Genomic DNA, 25433 nt, shown 5'->3' with positions numbered 1-25433 from the left:
TAAGAACCTCTGCATGGTTACATGAGTTACAGCAGATGTCTTTCCTACTGATGTGTAGGCTGGAGCTCTGGTGAAGGGAAACATTGAAACCAAACCTTGCCACTTATTTAAACCATCTTTCATAGCAGAAGGTTTTGCATTTTGGCTGGCATGTGTGTGTCATAACCACAACAGTCAATAAGGAGATGTCATTCAAAGAAGGTTGGAGATATTTAGGTTCTCTTTCCACTGAAGTGGTACATAACTTTGAGCAAAACTCTTCATCTCCTTTACTTACCGTATGGTTGAAATGGGGCTAATAAGTCTTATAATTTGTATGCTTATTATGCAAATGTGCAAAGCATGCTTAAAAAATGGCCAATGAACTTGGAAAGCTGGTTTTCCTATTAAATCTGAAAAAGCAGGTAATGTCAAAGCACGGTCATCTAATTGCATCTTTGCAAACTGTGTGGTGTAAGTATAAATGTGACTCCTAGTTATTCTCTCTTTGGAAAGCCTTTTTGCCACAAGAAGAATAATGGCAGCACACTCAGCAGGCTGCAGGAGGATAAGATAGCATGCTTGCAGCATTTCTTTGCAGCGTAATTGCAGCATCAATGAACCATGAATTCAGCCTAATTAACATAACTGGAACCACTGCAATCATGCTGCCATTCAATTTAGGTTTTGAACATTCTGGTGAAGTATCATGGTTTTGCTGTTTATTGTTGGGATGCTATAGAGAACTGTCCACTTGCTTTCTTGCTGCTGTCTTGATGTATTTTTATTATTTCAGGATAGCTAGGGAACTTCAGAAACAGAAGATCATTGGCTTACTGTTCCATGACTGAATCTACAAGTAATTCTGTATTACTTCTGTAAAAAGTAATGAAACCGTTTAGCATACTATAAAACTCAGAGTAAATGTACTAAATTTCCAAGTTAGACACAGGTTCTGAATTGTAATGGATAGCTAATGGCAAATAATTCTGGAGTATTTTAAGGACTGCATTCTCAGGATTTTAAAAATAACATTTTCTATTACTTTTTGTAAACGCTATACCTAAGAGAAACTTTTTTTTTTTTTTAAAAAAAAAAAAAAGCTTGGATTTTTTTAATGTGTTGCTCTGTAAATATGTGGGTTTTACTGTTAACATCGGTTGTGCTGCAGTAAAATCAGGAAGCCACAGAAACAGATCCTATATCACAGGTCTTGGCAATGGGGCAAAATAACCAGCTATTTTGAAATCATAAAATTGTTTGGGTTGGAAGGGACCTTAAAGCTCACCCCTTGCCAACCCCCTTGACATGGGCAGGGACACCTTCCATTAAACCAGGTTGCTCAAAGCCCCATCCAACCTGGCCTGGAACACTGCTGGGGATGAGGCAGCCACAGCTTCTCTGAGCAACCTGTGCCAGCGCCTCACCATCTTCACAGGAAGAACTTCTTCCTAATGTCTAATCTAAATCTACTCTCTTTCAGTTTAAAGGCTTTCATCCTTGTCTTATCCCTACAGGCCCTGAAGCCAAGAAGAAGTCAAGGGACTGCTGAAAACAGCATTATCTGGTAAATAGCTGGGACTGTCTAGGAGGCTTCCTGCATCTCTCTTGGCCATTAGGTGAGAGATCCTTCATAGTGGCACTGAAGCCGCTTCAGTGATTCACCAGAGAAGTTACTTCTGCCAGTTGTGACAGAACTGAGCTAAAAAGCTTAGGAATTGCTGCCCTGTTATTTTGTGCTCTTGACTAACTGCAGAAAGGAAGGAGTAAACCTTTTCCTTGCAGCTGATTTTATGTAGCTATGATCATGCTGTTTTACCACGTCTCCATGAATGTCCACTCAAGATCCGTGAAGTAGCCAGGTTATTAATTTGAAAAAAAAAACCCAAACCCAAACCCCCGAACCCCAGCATTTTTAAAAATCTTTCCTAAAAAGCAGTTAAATTGAGAAGTTTTGTATTAAGAACTTGAAATGTGAAGTTTGGAAGTTGTTAGAAGTTGTTTGTAGCTACTAGAAATGTTTCCATAGTTTCCTGCTCAGAAAATCTCGTGTTCAAGGCCAGGTTGGACAGAGCCTTGGGTGACATAGTTTAGTGGGAGGTGTCCCTGCCCATGGCAGGGGGATTGGAACTAGGTGATCTTAAGGTCCTTTCCAACTCTAACTATTCTATGATTCTATATGTATTTATATATATACAGACACACACTCAGACGTGTGATAGGTATGAGTGTACAGAAATTTAAAAAAGTCTGAGCTTCTCAAATAAACAGTTCTGCTTTTCCTGAAGGATAGTCATATTGAGAAGAGCTGCTTCCATTAGATAAGGCCAGTTCACTGAAAGTAAAAGAGCATGAATTTTGGGTGGTGGTAGGCAAGTTGTTGATGGAGGGAGCCAGAGTACAGAAGTGTCATAGGACCATAGTATTTAATGCTGCTGTGAGGGACAATTGTGTGCAGCTTCTTTGCGTTGCAGTTATTTAGTAGTTTTTTACACCAAGGTGGTTTGTAATTCAGTAGTCTTATCTGGAAACAATGAATGATGAATATGACCAGGATATCATTTGAGAGGATGGGGTATTCAACTAGATGATTGATAGCCTTTTTTGAACCGTATCTAGTGTAATCCTTCCTGGTGTGCATTCTGGAAGGGCTCCAGTGTCACGGGTTGGATGGGTGAATTATAGAATCATTTAGTTTGGAAAAAGCCCTTTAAGATCATTGAGTCCAGCCATGGTTTCAGGGCAGGTGCTGCTAGAATAATGCGATACTGTAATTTCAGGAAAATATTCCAAGGTGGTTTCCTTTGTTTTGAGGATCTTCTGCATTTTTCTTGGGTGCAAGTTCATCCCTTTTTATTCATGTGGCTGATTCAGAAAATTCTGTATTCATGTTGACTCTCAGATGCTAGATTTCCATTTGTTCATTGCTTTTTTCCCCCTAGTAATGTTAACTCAGGAAGTTATTTGTTACACTTTTCACTCTAGGTATCTAAGTATAAATTTAGTATTAGATAACTGCAGACCTTTTGAAATAGCCATCTTGGTCATGTTGCTTCCTTCTGTGTCCTGATGTGACTGTCAGCATCTGAGATCATACGAAACTCTTTCTTATGTTTCTGCTGGAGTGACTGTTGAATTTATCACTGACCTTTCTACTCTTTGCTTTTCTCTTTAAGATGCTTAGTGTTTGTTGAGAGGTGGGCACTTTCTTCAACCTCCTTCTACTTCTAATGCAAAAACTGCATTATTTTCCCCCAAAACCTGTTCACTGCCTCTGACCATCTGATGCATATGTAACAAAACTAAGCCCTGGTTCTCATCTGGTTGGGTGTCAGGGTAAGCTCATGGCATAGACTCATGGATGTCTGTTAGGATTTGCAAGCCTTCAAAGGCTCATAGAATTCAAATGTGTACCTGGAATTTACTTAAGTAACAAGATCATACAGACTTAAATGTTTTATAAGATTCATTCTTTCTTTCGTGGGATCATATCTGAGAGTTTAGCTTAGCATTGCCTGTATTCAAGGCTGTTCATGGATTTGTGGGGCCACTAATACAAGTGAGATGCTTTTCAAGAAGGTAGTTAAATGTACTAAATGAGTGTGAGTGATCAAACTGACCTCAGCACTAGTGAGACTTCTTGTGTCCCTGTGTTGAAGGTGGGAGGTGATCTGGGAACATCGCAGAAGAGCTGGAGTTGGAGAAGTCTGAACATGGTAGTTGGAGTAGAATGACTGGCTGATGAGTTGTTTCTCTTTTTTAGTGATCTGTTCGGTTGCTGATCTAGTTTTTTACAAGTTGTAACTTAAAATTAACAGATAATATGAGTACCTGACGTAGAATATACCCCCCTAGCTTTGCATTAATCTGTGATTAATGTCTTATGTATAACTCAATCAGTGAATAAGAAAGTGACAAAATCTGACCCTCTTCAGAAAATGACTCTTCTTAACTCTAGCCTGTGAACAAGCTGCAGTGGCTGCGGGATGGTCTGGCAAGCTTGCTGTCATAATTCTAGGGTTCAGGTGTTGGTTAGTCTTTCTTTTCTCAGAAGGCTTAATACACATTTTAGCTGAGATTCTCCTCTTGAACATTTATTAACAATGGGGTCAAGCAAAGGGCTGGCTGCAGTTGAGGGAGATTTGAAGGAAGTGCAGAGAATAGCTAAAGTGGTTGGTTCCTGGAAGATTGAGTCTGTGATTCATCCATTTGGAAATGAGGGAGGAGAAAGCAGTGCCAGTTAAATATCACAAAAGGTTATGATAAGCATCTAAATATCTGGAGAGATCACAGTCTTTCAGCATCTTTATTCCCTGCAGCTGCAATATGTAAACTCAGGAAGATGACTGAACATTGATACTTAGTCACGCTTGTTACTGAATGCAGTTACTGAGAATTGACAGAAGAAAATATTTTTGAGAGGAGTTTCCAAGGAGAGTTCATATTTCTAGTTTAGTGTGCAGCAAAACCAGTGCATTTGAATGGCTTTCAGATCTGATAGAGAGACAGAGTAATGGCTTTATGGTAAAATATTGCAAAGGAAATAATCAGTCTCCTTCAGAACCAGTTTTTCCCTTTCCTCTCCCTTTCCTTTCTCTTTCCTTTCCCTTTCCTTTTCCTTTCCTTTTCCTTTCCTTTTCCTTTCCTTTTCCTTTCCTTTTCCTTTCCTTTTCCTTTCCTTTTCCTTTCCTTTTTTCCTTCTCTTTTCCTTCCATTTCCCTTTCCTTTCCCTTCCCTTCCCCTCCCCTCTCCTCATTCTCTTTATTGTTTGTAGATGCAAATTCTAAAGTGACTCAGACCAAATGTCAGAAGTAATTTGAGTGTTTGGTATTTTAAATCTAATAGCTCTATTTCCACAAGAACTCTTGCACACATTCTTGGCTACTTTTTAGACATTGATATATATAGCTTTCTGGTTTTTATACAAATGCTTGAAATAAGGTCTTTGAAGGCACTAAAAAATTTAAGTTGGTCATTCTTGCTGAATAAATTGTTTAAAAATCTTAAGGATATGCATCTGTAGACAAATACAGACCTTTCCTCTATATGCTGTTTGAAGATGTTTTCAGGCTGTGTGAGCACAAAATAATCGCTAATTTTCACCTTTGATATCTATAATTGTCTTACTATTCTGAGAATCTTTTTTAATGAGTCATTGCTGTGCACTGACTGAGTAAATTAAGGAATATTTTAAGGAGAGACATATAGGAAAAAAAAAAAAACAAAATTGTTCATAATGACTTTGCTCCATGTACCTCATGGAAGTAGCTTTAGTTGAAATAACAAACAGGGAAATCTGTAGGTAAATAGGAAGAGAAATTGTCGTAAGCTAAGGGCATGGTGATTAATGATCCACTGAAAAAGGGAGCTGAAATTTTGTTTTGGGGACTTTGACCTAATGTAGTAACTGGTGAGCAAACCCTAGCCATTGTGGTTCTTACTGCCTTGCAAGACACTGTGCAATCGTGTCAATATGTGTTATTTTATAGGTTATTCAATAGATCATGTTAATACCAGGTCTCTTCTTCACCTGTAGGCCTCGTAGGCTGTCTCTTGCCCTTATCTCAAATCTCAAAAGCATCCATTGTCCTAATGTCTTCCTTCCCTTTAGACAGGTCCATTCACTACTAGTGAACTTCTGTCTGCTCCCACTATTGTTCAGTGACATCAGCCAGGGAACTGTGTGCGTCACTTGCTAATTGGTAGTGCTCACCTGTGCTTGCTTACCTTGAAGCACTGTGCTGCTGTGGGAGAGGTGGGCTCTAAGACAGTCCATTGCCTTTGGCTGTGGCTGTGTCTGCTCCAAGCAATTTTCTGAACGTCCAAAGAAGCACATCCCCATTAAGAAAAAAAACAACAACAAAACGGCACTTTGATTAATTTTTTAGGGTAATTGCCTCTTAAAAGACTCTGAAAACTGGTTTTCAATTAACAATCTAGTTTACATAAAAGGTACATATTGATGAACATAGTCTGTGACTTCTTGCTCAGTTCCATTATTCTCCTCTAATTCAGATGCGGAAGCTAAGGTTTCCAATGATCTCACTGTTTATCAAAATCCAAGGTACTTAGAGATTAATATTTTTCTTATTTTCTGGTGAGAGTTAGAGATTAATGTTTTTCTTATTTTCTGCTGAGAGTTTTATCTCCTGTTTTCTTCACAAAGGACAATAAAGGAAAAATATGCTTCCAGAAAGCACCTTAAGGTACAGATGACCCATCAAGAATTAGCTGAATGGGCATGTGAGAACTGGAAATTTCCCTAACACTTTTTTGGCATATAGTGCTTCTGAATATCTGGCAGCCAGATATTTTCCTATTCATATTCAGAACTATTTTCAATGCCAAATATTGCTGATTGACAAATTTGATACGAATTGCCTATCATGCCGTGAGCCCTCTTCTTGCAATATGCTCAAACCCTTGTTTAGCACTGTGATAGCAAAATGGTCAGCATTTCACATGACCAGTTCAGTAGCCTTTCTGTATGCGCAGGAAGAGCATAATAAAATACGTATGTGTAGTATAACTAGGATGCAATGCCTTCCTGCAGTAGGGAGACATTTAATTTGGAGAAGGGGAATAGGGACAGTAGGAAAAGATGAAATGCTGATCTTAGTACAAAGAAGTTTCTCAGTACCAAAAGTGATGCAGCAGCATAATAAAATGGAAACAGGGTTGAGGTGTTTACGCTTATTCACCTGAGTACTGTTGAAACACCTGTTGAATTAACCGTACAGTCCTCCTTATAGATATGATCCTGTACCTTACCTCCAAATCAGAGCCAGTTATATTAGAATAGCTGATTACACTCAAATTGTGGAGGGGATTTTTTTCCCCAGAAATTGGTTCTATAAAAAACAGGCTTATTTTAAGAATTCTGACTTCAGACAATCTAAAATTGACGCTTGATTGAAGCAAATGAACCAAACACAATTTATTGCTTGTTCCAAATTGTAGTGAGAATATTTCCCTTCTGTTTGAAGGACCTTCTAAAAATATTCCTGTGGTTATTAATAGTAACTTGAGTGACTTGGAGGTATATACATATTTCATATCAGAAATATAAAAAAAAAGAAACAGACTAAAGATCACCTGATTGTGACATACTAGATGTGAGACATCACTTTGTCCATCCAAACTTCATCTAAAAATTGTAGCTATATCTTTCCAGTTTGTAGGCATATTCTACTATGAATATACATTAAATATTAATTTATTTCGCAACATGATTATAAGCCTTCTCTTTGTGGTAAAGTATTTTGTTCTTAATGCATTAGAATGAATAAATGCCTACAAAAAGCTGAAGTTGAAATTTGTGTCTTGAGTCTACTTTGCCTGAAGTGTCACAGTGAGCTGGGTTTTCTATTAGTGAAGGACCACAGAACATGAAAGTCCAGCTCTATGCTGGTGCTGAGATTAGATCTGAATGCAAGGAAGAGCAACAAAGGTCCACAAAATATCTGAAATCTGCAAATACTTCCTGTACTTAACCTACACTTTCATTGCGTGACTGTAAAGAACAGCAAATCTTTGTTCATTTCCTTCTCAGTTCCCATTCAGTTAGTTCAGAGACATAGAAGAAAGGTTTTGGGGAGCAAGTTTGTTATCAGTCTTCCTACAGTTTCCATCTGATTCTGTCAACAGTGAGTATATCGAAACCATGAGCTTACAGCCACTTCTAACCATCAAAAAGTTTTGTAAAAATTGTTATATACACATATATAAATGAATATAAGCATTGCTTATGACTGTAAAGTTCTTTTATATCCTAAAGCCTAAAACCTAAACCTAAACCTAAGCTCCTAAAACCTAAGCTCTGCTTTTGTATTGAAGAGAGAATTACATCTGCCTTAGGTAGAATGGGGAAGAAGCAAGTATTTATCTTGGGAAGATCCCAGAATGTTCAAGTGGGGTGATTAGCTACAAAGTCATTCTGGTTCATTCATTTATGCAAACCCATTAGGACATTTCTTAGGTCTATATTCCAGAAGGCTTTGCTACTCACCATGGTTAAATACAGAGTAGAGAGTTTCAGGAATGCTTCTCATCCTTTGCGCCTGTCAGGAAGATGCTGGTTTAGCAACCTCAAGGTGGTTTGGTGGTTTTGTGCATTTGATTTTGAATCATTTGCCATAGGTTCAGTGATTCTTATACAGAGAGTAGAGAAGACTATAGCATACATTATTTAGAGCTGGAAATATGTCAAAAAAAAAAAAAGGTTCATGGATTCTCACAGCTCAGCTCATGGTAATTTGAATCTGAAATAAATTTAGAGTAATCTTGTTTGTGAACCATCAGCTGCAGAGGTATTTGTTGTATATTCTAGAGGTATTTCTACTCTATGATTCTTTGATTCTGTGATTATGAAAGGACTTGTGTCCCTGTTTACTAGAAACACCTGTATGTAAAGCTGTGTTATAGTTGTTCAGACACACTGAATCAGGCTTCTCTGACTCAAAACAAAATAGAAAAAATATATATATGAAATGTCTCAACCATCATACTGATTCTTCTTTTACATCTCAGCAAGGTTACTCTTTTGGAAAACCCTTGTAAAAGAAATCCGCTCTTTTCACTGTTAAAGCCATTCATATGGCGACAAACCACCATTCTTCCATTTATATCTGTATTCATCCATTTAAAAGCTAAAGTTTTCTGGCTTCTTGGGTTTATAGCCAGCTGGCTGATGTATGTAACATGAACATATTCTGACTGTGCATGAAACGTTTTGTCTCGTTTAACCCATAATTGTAATGTTCACTCTAGGCCACAGCTCACCTGCATGTATTTAGCATGTGCAAGTTCCCGCAATCACAACTTGCCATCTTCTTATGTCTGTACAATTTACTGTTATTAGAGAAAAGTTAAGTAAAAAAAAAAACAAACCAAAACCTCAACCCCAAAACCATCCCCCCCAGAACCCTTCCTGGGATGGAGCTGGATAAAACGAATATGTTCAAGATGGTGGGCCATAGCTGAGCCAGCTCCTGTGGGACCAGTGCCCATTTTTTGGCATTTACAATAAACTTTAGAATGACTTTTTAACACAAATGCTTTAATAGCAACTGGGGAGGGAGAGGCAAGGCAGGGAAGAAGGACATATATACTCTTTTATGAAAGCTAGATTGCAGATTTTTCTCAGAAGTAGTCTGATAAGCTGTACCTGTTTTTTAGCAAATTGCTGCAGTCTTAGAAATCAAAGTAAAAAAAAATTAACTGAAAGTGAAGCTCTGAAACGTCTGCCCTGAATTACTGAAACATCAATGAGAAGCTTACATTCAAAGAAACCGTGAACATTAAAATTTGTTAGCACACTTCGGCTTTGTAAGAAATACATGATATTATTTATTCTTTATGCACCATTGCTGGGTTCTAAGAGAGGCAATAGAACCATTAATTAATAGTAGTAATCCTGGGTAATGTCATAATAAGCAATACAACATATTAAAGCACATTTAATTCTTACCAGCTATCAGGAGGAGCCTTTACATATTTTAAAGGACCATTAGGTTTGTTTACATACTGAATTGAAGCTGGTATGCTTTGCTTCTAGTAGAACTGCCATTGGCATGGCCTGAACCAGACCATAGTATTTGACTCCGACAGTATTGAATTTCCCAACTGTTATGGGCAGTCAGTAATATATTGCTGCTACTTCAAGGCAGCCTGTCTCTCTGGGACAGTGGGTACAAACCAAAACCATGTAGTCCTCAAAGCTAGGGTGTTTGGGGGTTACTGTCATAAAAATGAAAGTAACTGAAACTATATATATCAGAAGCAATTTTCCACAATGGAAAAGGTGGTCGAGGAATCCAAACTGTGCCTTCAGGTATATTACCTAACAGAAAAACAAAAATTTGCTGGGCTTTAAATTGTACTAACAATCTGGAAAGGATTTTCTGACTGGAGCTATGTTAAGTGTTAATAGTGAAACCTGGGTACTTTTTCCTTTGATCTCTACTCAAGCTCATATAGAATAATAGGATCAAAATAAAATGCCATTTATATGAACACCTTATTCTTTTGATCTTGGCGCAAAAAATTCTGTCTGCAGCTACAACTTAGCAAGCAGTGCATCTGCTCCTTTTAGTTGGACCTTCTAGTTTGTCATAACTTTTAATAAATGGTGTTGCAGCCAATTTTTTGTGTAGTTCATGAACTTGGTTGTAATTTTTGCCCAGAGTCTTTAACTGCATTTTCAAAAGAACTGAGAATAAGGTAAGTGGGGACCTGTAAACGGGTGACTTATGGTCAGTTGTGCATACGTATGTTGAATATATAATGTAAACATTTGTATGGTGCTATATTTCAAATTACAATGTTGTTCTTTGACCACTTGGCCAAAACTGTGACATTCATGTGCTCTGAATAAGAGAGACTGTATGGGCAAATCACCTCAAGAATAGTTGGAGTAATTGTGATTATCATAGGTGCTAAATTTTGGATCCCAGCTTTTTCCATCAGGAAGGTGATGTACCCCATTATGTTTGGGTGGGAACCAAGCCTTTCTCTTCATTGCCTCCCCCTCCGCAGGAAAGACTATAAAAGTATTACAGCTGGATACCCTTGCTTTCATGTAGAGATGTACAAGACAGATAATCCATGGGTGAACATGAGTACCTTTCAGCTCTTTATTCCCTGGGTTTGATAGTCAGGAGTGTTTCTTTGGAAGTCATTATTGCAAGCACTTAAAGTAAAGCTGCTTCTTCATGCTCTTTCAAATCTCTTATTAAAATTCTTCACCAAAGGCTTTGACTGCATGGAAACAGCTGAGCTGTATTTATTATGATGATTGATTGTGTCTCATTGTGATCCCTGCTTCAGTTGTCATAACCTCCAAGAGTTGACGAGATGGGCATGAAGCACTGTGCCACATGAAAGCAAATAAACTGAAGTCCTGCAGTTCACCAATGTCATAATTGCCGCTGTCCAGGAAGAGGGATTAGTGAGTGTGAAGAAACCCTAGCTAGGAGAGAAGCTGTGCCCAAGCAGTATCTTGGGTGTCAAATGTCCCTCTCAAGCTTTGCATCCCACTGTAATTTATATTTAGCTGTTAAGCTTATTAGATAGGAACAGTCAGCTTGTTGTACGTTGTATGCAAGGAACACCACTGTGTAAATGCTGGGTAAGTGTTTAGGCTCTTGCTGAAATGGCTACAGTTGAGGCTGCTGCACGTGAGCTATCTTCCAACACATTTTGTTGCAAACTTAGCTGAATCTCTATAGTCTGTCATGAAGCAGGAGTATTGCAGAAAGCCATAATCATGGCCATAACCTATAACCTTAGTTTTATAAAATACTGCATATTCATTATGTGCAATAGAGATACCAAGCTAGTTTGAGCACCAGAAGCAGTGTAGACATATTTGCACACTAGGATTAATGCATCCTGCTGAGATCAGGTCGCTGTGCTGATGGAGCCAATCTGCCTTCAGTCCTTCTGTAAATTAGTACAGTAATTCTGTAAGAAAGTTTCTGCTGTAGTTATTTAAAAGCCGGTATCTCTGCAGCTTTTAACTGAACAATGTCCATGTTCATCTTTCACCACTTCTCTCTTCGTAGCCCAGAATTCAGACCTACCTTTTTCATTACCTCATAGCATACCTTAGAGCAGCCTTCTAATACCTAAAGGGGCATACAAGAAATCTGGAGAGGGGCTTTTTTACAAGGGCAGGTAGTGATAGGACAAGGGGGAGTGTCTTTAAACTGAGAGAGGGCAGATTCAGATTAGGTATCGGGAAAAAATTCTTCAGTATGACAATGGTGAGGCACTGGATCAGCTTGCCCGGAGAAGTTGTGGATGTCCCATCCTTAAAAGTGTTCAAGACCAGGCTGGGCAAGGCATTGAGCAACCTGGTCTAGTGGATGGCGGGTTGAAACTGGACAATCTTTATGGTACCTTCCAATCCAAACTATTCTAATATTCATTTTATGGTTCTGTGATCAATTAAAGGAGGGATGTAGGACTCTGGACAAGGAGTTAAAGAGCTACAAAGATTCGTAGTTTTTTCTCCCTACAATAAAAATGTGATTACCCTACTTCTGCAGTTAGCATGAAGCAAATAAGCTCTGCCATGAAGTCAGTGGGGTACAAGTTAATACAAGGTAGTAAAGGGATAATAATAAAGTAAAACAGGAAAGTCCACAGTCTTTTTATGACAAAAACAGTATGACCCTGCTGCAGTCTAAGGCCCTGCTGCCAATAGTATTTTCTGATGCCTGAATAAGTCCAATTTACATATGTACAAAGTGTATGAATAAAGTTATAAAAGTATGCATAGTAGTTTACTTTTTTTTTCCTTGAAAGTAATTTGCTATTGTTCAGACTTTCAGTTTTCACTGGTTTTGTTTCCAAAACCCCAGAAGGAATTAAAAATAACAAAAGTCCAGAAAAGCAAAAGGGATATGTTCTCATTTCAGTTCACAGAATTTCCTGCCTTTAAACAATACAAATATATGCCCTTAGGTTTCTAACGTGCTGGAAGGATACTGAATCCTTGAAACAGATCAAATTAAAAGCAAGTCCACTATAGCAACAGGGAGTTTTACCAGCACATCCAATAGATCTCAGCAAGAATTCACTGTGTTTTAACTGTGTTGCCAAGCCTTAGAAAATCCTAAACTGTTGACTCCATAAATGAACAAACACTCAAAAGCAGCAAGAAAATCCTAGGCCGAATTGGGCACAATGAAAATCTGGTGTTTAATAATTGTTCCCTATTGATTACAGGCCCCGTAAAAAGCTATTATTTAATAGAACTTCGAGATGTATTCACAAACAGAACAGACATGGGCATTGACTGTGTAAAACTTTTTAAAGCACATTGCTCCCCTCAATTATGGTTACATGTTCAATGGGCTGCACTTACTGCTCCCCACACTCAGGGTGGAACACATGAAGATCATGGGGGCAGCTGGCAGTAGCTGTCACCAAAGAGTGTGACAGGTTGAGGAACCGGCATCCTGAGAAGTGGTGACTTGGGCGTAGAAGGAGGGAGAAGCTGAAGAAACTTCTCCTTGGTGGTGTTAAATGCTTTAATTTTATTGTTTGCTTTTAAATTCTCACATGCTGGCCTTTTTTTCACCTTTTTGACCTCTTTCAATAGAAACCTCAAAGTGCTGTGCTGAGAGTACTGCTCTCCACAGTCGTGTAGGGTGTATCTGTACAGATGATGTTCAGAGTTGTAGAAGCAAGGCACTGGGGTGAACAGTCATGGTCAAGCTCTTTGCATCTCCAAGGCTTCTTATTTTTTTAATTTTTTTTTTTAATATATTTAATATAGTAATGTTCAAGATTATCAAATCCTGCTGCAGAGCAATTCACAAGCCTCTGTGTCCTTATAGGGTAGGCACTATCCTTCCCGTTGTCCATTATGCAGATTGTCACCAAGATGGTGTACACTCAGTGTACAAGGGTAAGATTACTGTTTGTTTTGATACTGTTTTCTCCTTTCTGCAACATATTCCTCTTCTTGTTTTACAGTCTTTAATACCATAGGTAGATCAGTGATGGGCCACAAGAGTTTACAGAATTTGGAGGTGCAGGCTCCCTGAGGAGTCTTCTAGTGCCTGCATGCTGAAAGGCAGATGATCAGTAATCATATATCAGTGTCACTGTCATCCAGATTTACACCAGAAAAAAGGATTCCGACTTATTTTTGTCCCCTGTAATGACACTGCTTCTATCAGTAATAACATTTTCAGAGTTTTCTGACAAAAACTTGATCAGAGTGTAGAGCTAGGGCCATTCTAGTTCTAGAGATGGAGAGAGACTTTTGGTGTTTGAACAATGACACACTGATGCACTAGCAAAGTAGGGATTAAAACTCAGTGTTTCCTCTAAACCACACTGCCTAGGTGAGATACAAGTGCATACACAATAAAACTTCAATTGTAGTGCAAAGAAATTGCAAGTAAATCTGATAGAATAACACATTTTCAAATAAATGGAGGTCAAAATCTCTGCATTACCTGGTGGTCCTCAGGATTAGAGACAGTTGACTGGACCATCCGATTTGAATGCCCTGGGGCTGAGATATCTCTACAATAGCCCTATGTTTTTCTTACTATTTGAATGTTGTATGGATGACAAAATAGGGTTTATTTTTTTGTGTGCATACAATTATTGTTAATTAATTTCTCTAGCTTCTTCAGATGAAACTTACTTCAGTTAAACCTTCCAGTGAAAGCAGGCTTCATTGCTTATTTATTTCTTGGGGTACCTGAGAAAGTGTTAAATAATTAAGGTAAAATATGTGTTTTCCTGAGAAACACAGATGTTTGCATTTTCACAGTCGAATGAATTATCAAAACCAGATGTGAGCAAGTGGAACATTTTACATAAATTTATTAAAATCATTATTTACCTGTAAGTTATAAGAAGGACTTAGTTGCACTAGTTTGTTGCCAATATGCACTGCCAATAATCTGCCAAAAAGCAGTTTGCTGGCAGAATCACTGAAATGGTTAGCTTATGCTTGCACAGAACATTACAACCCTGCGTCAAATGAAAGCCTACTATAAATGAACTCTTTGATGGTGGATTCACTGGAATATGGTATTGATGTATGGTGTACAGTTTATATGGATTATGTATACTGTGCAAGAAATATGGGTATCTATTCATGGTAACTTGATATGTGATCAGTTAGGACAGTTATTGTTTTCAGTATTCACTATGAATAAGAGCACACAGCAACTGCTCAGTTTTAAAATACAGACTATTCAAGTGCAGCCCAAAGCACTAGCATACTATTTGTTCAATTAATACAGAAAGGCTATTGAAAATGTAAAATATCTGACATCTACACAGAATAATTTTAAAGGCAACTTTTCTTCTAGGAGCAATTTATACATTACATAAACTTATATTTTTCATCCCAAGTATCATTTCAAGAATAGCAAGCTTAAATATTGGAGGCCATAGGGAAACATAATATTACGATAATGTTCTTTGGTGTGGTTTGGAAGGTTTTAGGAAACATTTGGAAGTATTTTTCTCATAAAGTCACTTAACTATTGAAGTGTTATGATAGCACTCCCTTCTGCATTGCGTATGTTACAAAACAACCTATTTAAAAGGGACATCCATCGTATATATCCTGATTAGAAGTAGTTCCACAAAACAGGAAATTATATGTTATAGGATCCTGGTATTAATTTTAACATAAAATAAAAGACAAGATGATTTGAGGTGTGATATCGGTTTTCAGATACCCATTTCCAATTCTGTTTAGCAAGAAAAGATGCTATATGTGAAATTTGCATTTTCTAAATAAGTACTCAAGTGCTGAGCTGTTTTTTTCTGTTTAAGTAAGCACTAATAAACATGACCAATCCTTTAGGATCCTAAAGAACCTTAAAAACTTTGCAGTTCTCAGAAGCCTAACTATTTTTCCCCATGGTGTAATTCATTCTTTTGAACTTCTGCAGAAGCAGAACTTAAATCAACAATTTCTAAGTTTCTGGCAGTTGTTATCAAGGGGACTCTAAGGTCTCCAATAGTGTATCTTTTACATTGCAGTGTCAGTGCAGCAGATCTATACAGTCCTGATGTTTAATTATAGAGAAAATTACTTTTTTTTTTCCCCCTCCAAACTATCAATTAATTCGTGTTTTCATATCTTGCACAAAACAATGCGTAAGTTTTTTCATCTCTGTTATTAAATATGTATTGTAGTTCATTACCATCTTTCTGAGGAGTTTTTAAATTATCACCATTTCATTTGTTGAGAATGATATTCTTAGAAATTACAACTGCACAGATTCTTACATTTGATGTTAAAGGATTTCAGGGAATTGAAAATATGAATTCAGAAATAATATACGTAGGGTCAAACTCAGTCTTTCTTGAAGTCAAAGAGAGCTTTGCGTTTGACTTCAGTGAGTCCAGAGTCTCCCTTTTGGTGTTAAAATGCAGAGTAATCACTATCTGATGCATTTTTCTGCTGACCTAAGGCACATAAGATATTGTTGAAGTAATTTCTCAGGGGTAAATATATAACAAAATGGACTAATCCCACAAGAACTAGATTAGGCTAGATGTGCTTTTGGCTAAAATGATGTCCAACAAGAGCAGCAGCACAGATGACTCAAAACCAGACTTTCAGGGATGTATTTGTTTTGGAGTAGTTTCACCTGCCTTTGCTGCTGTTTTCAATAGTTTCACTGCAGGCTTGTGTTCTGGAATGTAGTACCTTTCCATGTAATAGGGGGAATAAAAGCTGAAGAATGCTTTAGTTAAAATCCTAGTCATCTAGAATATAGGCTTTACAGTGTATTTTGAGCAGTAATCTTAATGTTAGAAATTCAAGTGTAATATTGAGGGGAAAGTTAGAGATCATTTTAACCATTTACCTCATAATTGAGGTACAGATACGACATCTTAGAGAGTAAACTAGAGTAAACTAATAGGAGTGTTGTTGAATCAGAGTGAAACTAGATCAGAAAGAAAGTGTAAACGCTAAGTAAAAGTGGGAATTTTGGCAGTATCAAATACAGATACTAGATATTGATGAATTTTTCTCAGAAATGATTCATAAAAATAGGTGGAAATTGCGCTTTGATGAATCAGAATTATCCTTTCTCTTCTACTCTATTTTCTGTTGGCATCTTTCATCTCCTTCTGATCTCATCTTCCTTCTCCACTCCAACAAACCAATTTATCACTTGAATCAAAAGCAACTGCGTGCAGTTGATCTGGATCCAGACTGTCTTCTCCAGGAGCATTTCTGGATCCTGCCTGATAATCAGGCACACCACTGGAGTAACAAAGGTTTTTGCAGTCAGCTTATTTGTTGCTAAAACAGCAATATTTTGGCTGATTTTGCAGAAAGAAATCAGACCTCATGATATTCCTCCCTGGTGTATCTGTTGTATAGATTACATATCACTTCCCTCTTTCTGGCCAGGATACAAACACGAAGAAGGAAGATGTCCTGCTGCTGCTGTCAGCTTTAGCTCTCCCTCATGTTGTTCACCTTGTAGTCCCTCTTGCAAGCTGCTGCTAGCTGCAGCACCTCTCACAAACCTAATATCCGAGTGTAAAATCTCCATCCTTGGCCATTGACAGGATGAGGCTTTGAGCAACCTAATCCAACTGGATGACTTTTGAGCACAAGGTTGGACCAGAGCCCTTCCAACCTCAGTGATTCCCTGGGTCTGTGCTGTATTTCTCCTGTCATGGAAGATGGTTGAAAGAAAATAATGATCACAACTCAAATAATATCTCATATATCTTGCAGCTCGCAAACACGGAAACCAGTGTAAACTGTAATTACTCTACTCAGGAAAATATATTTTCTACTGTGGGAAGACAAGCCCAGATGCAGACCTTGTATTTTCTTTTGCTGTGCCCTTCCCAGTGCTTAATCTTGGCTCTGTTCAGTTTTCTTTCTGTTCTCTCTCTTTGCTGCTAATCCTTGTCCATGCTTATAAGCCCCTAATATTTATATGGCATTATCTATGTTAGAGATTACTGCTGACAAGTAATCTTTTCTCTCTTCTGAATGAAGAATTGCAACCATTGCTAAAGATCAGAAAGTGAAATTAGATCTCTGAAAGTCTGTGACAGCGTCAGTAAACCCTAATATGATTTCCTTAAATACTGAAAAACTTATTTCAAGTTTTTATGTTTGAACTGTAGCATAGCTTTGGGACACCTGACCACACTCAGCAACTCTTTTTAGCTGTAAAGCAAAATGTGACAGTAGTTGCAGAGAAAAAAATCAAGAAAAAAGTTACTGAACTGAGGCTAGTCTCCCAGTTTTTTCCTTTGTTGCCATCTTTTGAGAAGTAGGTAAATATAAATGCATCAGTTTTACTGCTATCAGGAGATTTGTAACAATAAATATTAAAAATATAAATGTTTATGTAAATAAGAACACCAAGTAGTTGCTGTCTGTTCCAGTTTGGTCTCCAAAGAACTACCTTCATGACCTTGGTTGTTTTTGGTTTTTTTTTCCTTAGAATAGAGTGGACAAAATTCTGACTTCTGAGAAAGCTTAGAGATATCCATACAACTAAGGTATTTGTACAGTGCTTGGCCATTAATATGTGGGCACAGGGACTCTTCATCAGGGACTGTAGCGGTAGGACAAGGGGTAATGGGTGTTTAAACTTAAACAGGGGAAGTTTGAGTTAGATATAAGAAAGAAGTTCTTTACTGTGAGGGTGGTGAGGCACTGGAACAGGTTGCCCAAAGAAGTGGCAAATGCTCCATCGCTAGCAATGTTCAAGGCCAGGTTGGACAGAGCTTTGGGCAACATGGTGCAGTGTGAGGAGTCCCTGCCCATGGCAGGAGGGTTGGAACTAGATGATCTTAACGTCCTTTCCAGCCCAAACCATTTTATGATTCTATGGTTATATAGTTTTGCATATATTTGTAGTAATTGTGGGAAGACATTCATCTTGGGAAAAGGATAAATTCAAGGAAGCAGAAAGAAAGTGCGTGCAAAAGTAGAATGTCTTAGTTACTGCAAATGGCAAAAATGACTGTCCATTGCAGCCATTATAAGCCAAATGGACTCCAGGTGTTAGAATCACAAAAGCTCTCTGCAGTGTTTTAAGTCATATAAATTCTACTAGAAATATTACAGTTAGCAAAGAGACATTTATGATCATGTTTAAAGAAAGACAAAGGAAATTATCAGACAATGAGTTTGCTAAGTTGTAAGTTACGCTGTGACAGTGCATCAGTGATGAAGCAAATGCAGCAGCTCTAAAATGTGTGTGCTCCAGCTCCAAGGCCTCGGAGGAGTTTCTAACATATCTGATCATGATCGTCTCCTTTTATTATTTTTAAACTTCTTGATGGCAATATCAGAAAAAAAAAAAAAATCCATTGCATTTTCAGCACTATTTTTAACTTTGCTTCCAAATGTAGCTACAGTTCCAGAAGGGCCAGGTTTTATGAATTCACATTCTCTTTTTTCTTAATAGCTTAGATCCATTCTTTCAAATTGCCCTTCCCTATCGAGATCAGCTATTCAAACCACTATATGGCACACAGAACTTGCTTGTACAATTTGATCTAACTAAGCCAGCACTCCAGTTAGTCTTTCTAATGTGGTTTCTATTTGTCGAGCAGTGACATCATGGCCTTTCCTTTTTTTTTTATTTTTGTTGTTTTTTTTTTTTAATAAAATGGTGCACAAAGTGACTTTTGATGCCATGAAAAAAAAAAAAAATCCTGGAAGTAATTTTTCACTGGGGCAAATGAAGTGCTGTAAATAAACACATACAATGTAACATGGCAACATGTTATGAAGGAGCTGGGGAAAACGCACATGTCTGCTTCAAGGAAAAGAATGTAGGTTTCCTCAGCAAGGGATTTCATAGCATAAGTGAAAAGAAAATACATAATACATAGATGGGAAGTTTAAAAAAAAAGGTGTAATTAATAATGGCAAATATTTAGATTGAAATTCTGACTTTTAGTGTATGGGATTTTTATTACATATGGACATAGTTTAATTTTTATCCCATCTTTTTAACTAAACATCTATACCCACTATGCAAAAAAAAGAAAGTTTTCAAGGCTTACTCTTTAGAGTCTTAATAAAGTTTTAAAATTTACTGTTGCATGTGTCTGAGATCCTCAAAAATGTGAATAAATTAGGTTTTGAAAGTCTTGAAAACAAGTTGTGATACTAATTAGTTATCTAAGTCTCTGTTCTAAACTTTAAGTGTGTAAATATATATGAGTTATGCATAAAAGTAGAACATTTTTTATGGGTTTTTTTAAATATTAGGGACAGCACCTCATAGAATCTGTTGCAAGTGTCAATATTTGTATGCTTTGGTGATTTTTTTTTTCTGGAAAGTTTCACATCTAAAAGATTTCACTACAACAAGTTAATAATAAAATACTTCTCCCATATGAAAAATAAATTGCTATGGCATTTTTCATTTTATGTGATTAATGTGTGTTGTAACTAAGGTTGAAAAAAATGGTGCATCTTTCTCAACAGCTAAGTGCTACCTAACTGCTGCAGTAGCTGTCTAGCTTGTTTTTTAGAATCATGGAGCCCTAGAGTGGTTTGGGTTGGAAGAAACCTTAAAGTTCACTTTGTTCCAACCCCCCTGTATGGCCAGGGACACCTTCCAGTAGACCAGGTTGCTCAAAGCCCCGTCCAACCTGGCCTTGAACACTGTCAGGGCTGGAGCAGCCACAGCTTCTCTGGGTAACCTGTTCCAGTGTCTCAACTCCACGACTTTGAAGAACTTCTTTCTTATATCTAGCCTTTTAAGCCTATGTCTACTCCTGCCCCAGCCCTGCTATTCCATAGCCAGCCTTTCTGAGGTTGTATATTCTGAAACTTAGACAAATTTGGATTAAATTGAAATTTAGATTATTTTTGTGGGAGGGAGTAGATACTGTCTCCAAATAAAAAGCTGGAGCGCTTGATTTTTTCTCCAGGTCATAGACTTCTGGATGGCAATGTAAAACTCCTGCAAGCTCTGAGATCTGGGCAGATAGTGGATGGAGAGATGAGTCTGTCGGGAATGTGCCAGAAGAGAGGAATTAATGTGAGTCTGGAAGAGAATGACTAGAGTAGCAGGAACAAAAATGTTCTGGAGAAAATGTAAACACAAAAAATGTGCTAACTAGACATTGTCTTTCTCCAGCACGCTTTTGGGAAATGCACATGAACAGGTTTAGAAGATTTCATGTTGTTATTAGTTTATTTTCAGGTCATTTATTTAAGTGTCATAAAGAACATTAGCTAGTGGTTAGGGACTACAATATCCATTATATCTTTCCAATCATGTGGACAAGTTTATATTACATATGATTTACAATGGTCTTTCCACAGTTAAAATTGTTATATTCAGGTACAAGGTTTTATACGTGGTTCTATTTAGGAAAATCTAAGTGGCTGAGCACAGAGATGTCTTCCAATCAAAGACTGAAAAATTAATGCTCTAACACGAACACTGTGTTGCAGCGAGAGCTGTTTATGGCTCTCTGCCTACATCCTTTATCATGTCTCCACTGTTGTTAGTAAAATATACAGAACTACTTTATGCCAAAACAATGGAAGTTAATGCAGATAACTTGTTCCAAAGTTAACCATCAAATAAATCTTCTTTTTTTTTTTTTTTTATAAAACTGTTAAGTGAAATGGTGTTCTAAAACTTTTAAAAATTGTCAAGATGATGAATACTGTGTGTGTAATACAAGTAAATACCATGGAATTGATTGCACACACATGTCTTAAATAAAGGATATTAAATTGTTTATTCCAGAGGGAGATCGGTGGAGTTTTATCTACTATTATTAGAAATTCTGCAGTGATGGATCAGACTTACAAGGGCTGAAAACTAAGAAGAAAACCTCTTCGGAAATAGAAATGGTGCATTGAGTGGGTGATTGGCTGCAAGATTTAAAGACAGGCAGGGGGATGTAGCCTGCCTAGGTAGTCCAGCCTCTCACATATCAAGCAGTTCTTAACAGCAATGAGTTTTCAAAATCTGTTAGTTAAATTTGGTTTAATTTATCGGTCCTCTCAATTCGGTCACTGACTTGGTGGTTTGGGGCAAATCCTGTAACCTATTTCTCCTTCAGCTTTTCCCATGCGTAGATATATAAGTATATCCTTGCAGGGATGTGTCCATACTTTAGAGGAGCCACCACCAGCTGGTTTTAGGTCTATAATTCAGCTTGGACTGTCAGAATGCACACTTAACATTTCAGAGCATATGTGTAAGTAATTCAGCCACACTGTATTTATGCTTTTATGTTCTGAGAATCTGAGGGTGGCTAAGTTGCTGAGATCGGAATGGTTGAAGTTGGGCTTGTTTGAGAGCCTGTCTTGTTTGTAACATAGGTAACAGATTTAGATGAGGTTGTTGAGTGTGATAGAATTTTTTCTGGTTTTATCAAGGCCAGGTTGGATAGGGCTTTGAGCAGCCTAGTCCAGCCTATGTCCCTGCTTGTGGCAGGGGGGTTGGAATGAGGTGATCTTTAAGGTTTATTTCAACCCAGACCATTTTAGGATTCTATGATTCTGTGATCTACAGAGAGCACCAACAGGTGACAGCGAGCAGTGGAAAAATGGTAGATCTCATAGCTGATTTGGTCAGTGGCTTGAAAATCGAGCTTAGTTTAGATAAACATGAAAATAATATACCAAGGGGTGGCACACCAAATCAAAGAGTACACATCACATGGAATATTTACGCAGCGCGCAGACTTAGTAAAGGAGATTCAGAGGTTTGAAGAAAAATCCTCAAAGCAATCAGTCAAGGGTACAACTGAAGTGTACAACTGCAGCACATAATGTGTGTGTTTGTATTTTGGTAGTGATTTTGAGGAAAGAGAGTTTGTGTTTAAAGGTGGTCCATTGCAGGGTGAGCTGGATGATTCTGGTGTTTAAGAATGTTTGTTTTGACAGAGGGAAGGGAGTGGTTTGTTCACAGCCCAGAAATGAGCCGTGATGGAGTAAAACGCTGAAAAACTGTGGAGGAGGTTGATAAAATGGAGCAAGTGTTGGCTTTAGTAAACAGTTTAATAAAGAGGTTATAGTGGGTAAACATTTGGAAATTAAGAGGAAACGGAAAATTTAAATGTCTCTGCTTATCTGGGAGAACCATAATCACACTGAAAGGCATGTAAGTGAATAATATTTGAGTAAATTAACTTGAGGTCCAGGCAGGCATTTAAAGTGAGGAACCCATGGTGGCCATGCATGTAGTCCTCTCAGTGTTAATTTAGAAGAGTCATGGTTGAATGAAAAAGCTTCACTCAAGTGTTTCCTGAGCAGGGTCTGTAATTCATTACTACTTCAAATCAAATAGTAAAACCAGATCTGCATAAAATGTTACATTTCATATATTACAAAAATTAGTTCAGTGGCCTTAATGTAACTGTACAAATGCATCCTGCTGGTGGGAAGGATTTTCTGCATAGACGTCGGATGGAAGCACCAATGGTGTCTAATATTGTCTATGGTACCTCAGAAAGGTCATGAGTAGGTCTGCCTCAGTTTCCCCATCATTATTTACACCTGTGAAAAAACATAATAATGTTTTGGGTTTTTTTCCTGTGAATGGATGTACAACTCAATCCTTTTCTCCTAGGTGTTGGTTTGGGTTTTTTTTCTAGTTTGTGTTAATTTTTTTCAGCTGGTCATTACATAAATCAGGCAAGGATAATTGGGTAAAAAGACCCACTTCCATGTAATGATTCATTTTTGGCCCATGTTATTATGCAACTGACAGTCTTTTTGCATTAGCTTTCAATGACCTGTGATGAAGCAACTTGCTGGCCTCAAGTCTAGACATGGACTAGACTCACCTTAGGTTCAACACCACTGCATTTGGCATTTGTTACCAATCTTAGCCATAGTCCTGGCAAAAATGCCAAGGCTTTTCTGACAAAATTTTCTTTTTACTTCCCAGAGGTGTTTGCTGTGTTGTATTTTAGCAGGCAAATAGATTATTCTTCCTGGTGCTATGTGTGTCGTTAGCAGCAATGTATTTAGTGGAGACCTTTGACTACTCAGCCAGTCAACCTGTTATTTTATTTCAGTGGTGGAAGGTGTCCCTGCCCATGGCAGGGGGGTTGGAACTAGGTGATCTTTAAGGTACCTCCCAACAAACTGTTCTGTGATTCTATATTCACTAAAATATATGCAAATTGTATCTTTTACTGAATGCTAGTGGAGTTGTTGCTTGGATAGATATAAAATATCAACTATGTTTTGTCTTCTCATTTGCTATTAATTAATTAACAACTACCAAGTGAAACTGAAATCCTGTATCAATATAAAGCAATTGTTTTTTTTCCCTAACAGGTTCATGCCAGAACATAAGCTTGCCCATTTTGAAAAAGTAATTGGTGTTAAAAGAAATGGAGATGCTTGTCAAACGGTGGGTCTGCCCAGCCAGCAGAAGTGCAGAGCTTTAATGAAAACCAGCAATGCAGCTAGCAAGTCTGAACTTTGTGAAGCCCAGCCTAGACTTCATACCACACAGCACGAGGGACTGCCTTCTGCATTAATAGCAGTGACGAGATTGAACAAGTCTGAAGCATCAGAAAGTACAAATCCTTGTCCAGAAGAAGATAAGCAACATCTGACTTTTAACCTCTCTAATACCTTGAGTGGACAGGACTATCAGCAAAGACCTTTACACATTGTCTGGCCTCACAGGTGGTAAGTGATGAACAAATCCAAATATTGTACCTTCAAAAGATTTATAAATTTGGGTTGATCCCTTTTTTGTGACTTTTGTCAAGTATAAAATAATTTCTTAAACACGTGCTGACACTGCACACACACATGTAGAGGAAGAAGATACATCACTAACATCTGATTATTCAAAATCATTTGTTTGAATATGCATAGTTCATTAACGTGAACCAGACTTCTAACCATTGATGTTCATGGTTCCTCTCTTTTGCCCAAGAAAAGGATACCCCTGCTGCTGAAACAATACACATAATTCTGGTAACTCTCTTTTTAAAGCAAACCACAGATGAAAATTAAAATCTAATGTTATTTAAATTCTCTTAATTACTTTAATGCAAGTGATTCACTGTAAAGGTGCATGGTGACACTGGACAGCTGATGTCAACCCGCTGTCTGCGTTTTAAAAATACGCGTTCGGTGTTACATAAATAGAAAGCCCGTTTGAATGTTTTAACAGTGAAGCAGTATTTTTCCAACTGCTGACACAAATACCTGATCTCTGAATCTTCTCTGAACGGACGAAAATCTACCATGCCACATAATCGCTAAAAACATATAAACTTTAGCTTGACTCCTACATAAATTAGGATTTAAAGAGGTAAAGTGTCCTGATAATCTTCTGGTATTGGGCACGAACATTTTAATCTAGTTTTTATTCCTCACGGTTTGTTTAATCTGCATGTGGCCTGATTAGAGTTCACTTCATCCACAGATTATAGTCTGTTTATTGCAGAGATGCTGGGTCGATCAGTAGGTCAGATTTTCTGAGAGCAACTGTTTTCAGGTGAAGCAATAAGTATGCTGTACCGACGGGGCAAATCGCCTTTGCAGGGGATTTGACTTCCAGCACATTAAAACTCCAGAAGCTCTCCCAGATGATCTGCAGCATCTGGTACCTAAAGGGATTTTCATCTTTGACTCTAAATGTCTGAACATAAAATTTAGGGATTGGAAGTTGATGAGGAATCTGTCTTTGGATTTGTTTAATCAACTTCACACTTCCGACGTGGCCTTTCTTGGGGAGCCACATTTATTTTTAATCATGTTTCCCTGCTAACACCAAAATGCTCTGTGTTCTCATAGATTATTTTAAAATTTAGTGCATTGAAGGGAGAGATACTGCATATTTTGATTTGGTGTGGAAAGTATATGAAGCTTAGCATCATTTTTATTTTTTGAAGAATTTTATCCCCCTTCGCTTAAGACCACGTTTTAGAAATGTGTATGTTTAAGATGGCCACTTGTAAAAAGTTTTACA

The 25433-nt window shown here is 37.7% G+C and overlaps 1 protein-coding gene across 7 annotated transcripts in view; it reads left to right on the top strand.

Annotated features, from left to right (window-relative positions):
* Window positions 1-25433, top strand: part of GTDC1 (glycosyltransferase like domain containing 1) — a gene marked incomplete at its 5' end in the record, with an annotated part of 127781 nt that overhangs the window by 65964 nt on the left and 36384 nt on the right. For 4 of the 7 annotated variants that reach the window (XM_080620667.1, XM_080620666.1, XM_080620665.1 and 1 more), the window contains one exon: window positions 23780-24139. The exons of the other annotated variants lie outside the window; for them this stretch is intronic. In XM_080620667.1, the coding sequence (XP_080476793.1) occupies window positions 23780-24139 (360 nt within the window). The remainder of the gene's footprint in view (window positions 1-23779; window positions 24140-25433) is intronic. 7 annotated transcript variants of the gene reach the window in all.

Source organism: Psittacula echo, assembly GCF_963264785.1.
Source record: "Psittacula echo genome assembly, chromosome: 6".
NCBI classification, from domain to species: Eukaryota; Metazoa; Chordata; class Aves; order Psittaciformes; family Psittacidae; genus Psittacula; species Psittacula echo.
Note: the sequence above shows the minus strand (reverse complement) of the source record. Positions and strands in the feature narration are given on the sequence as shown.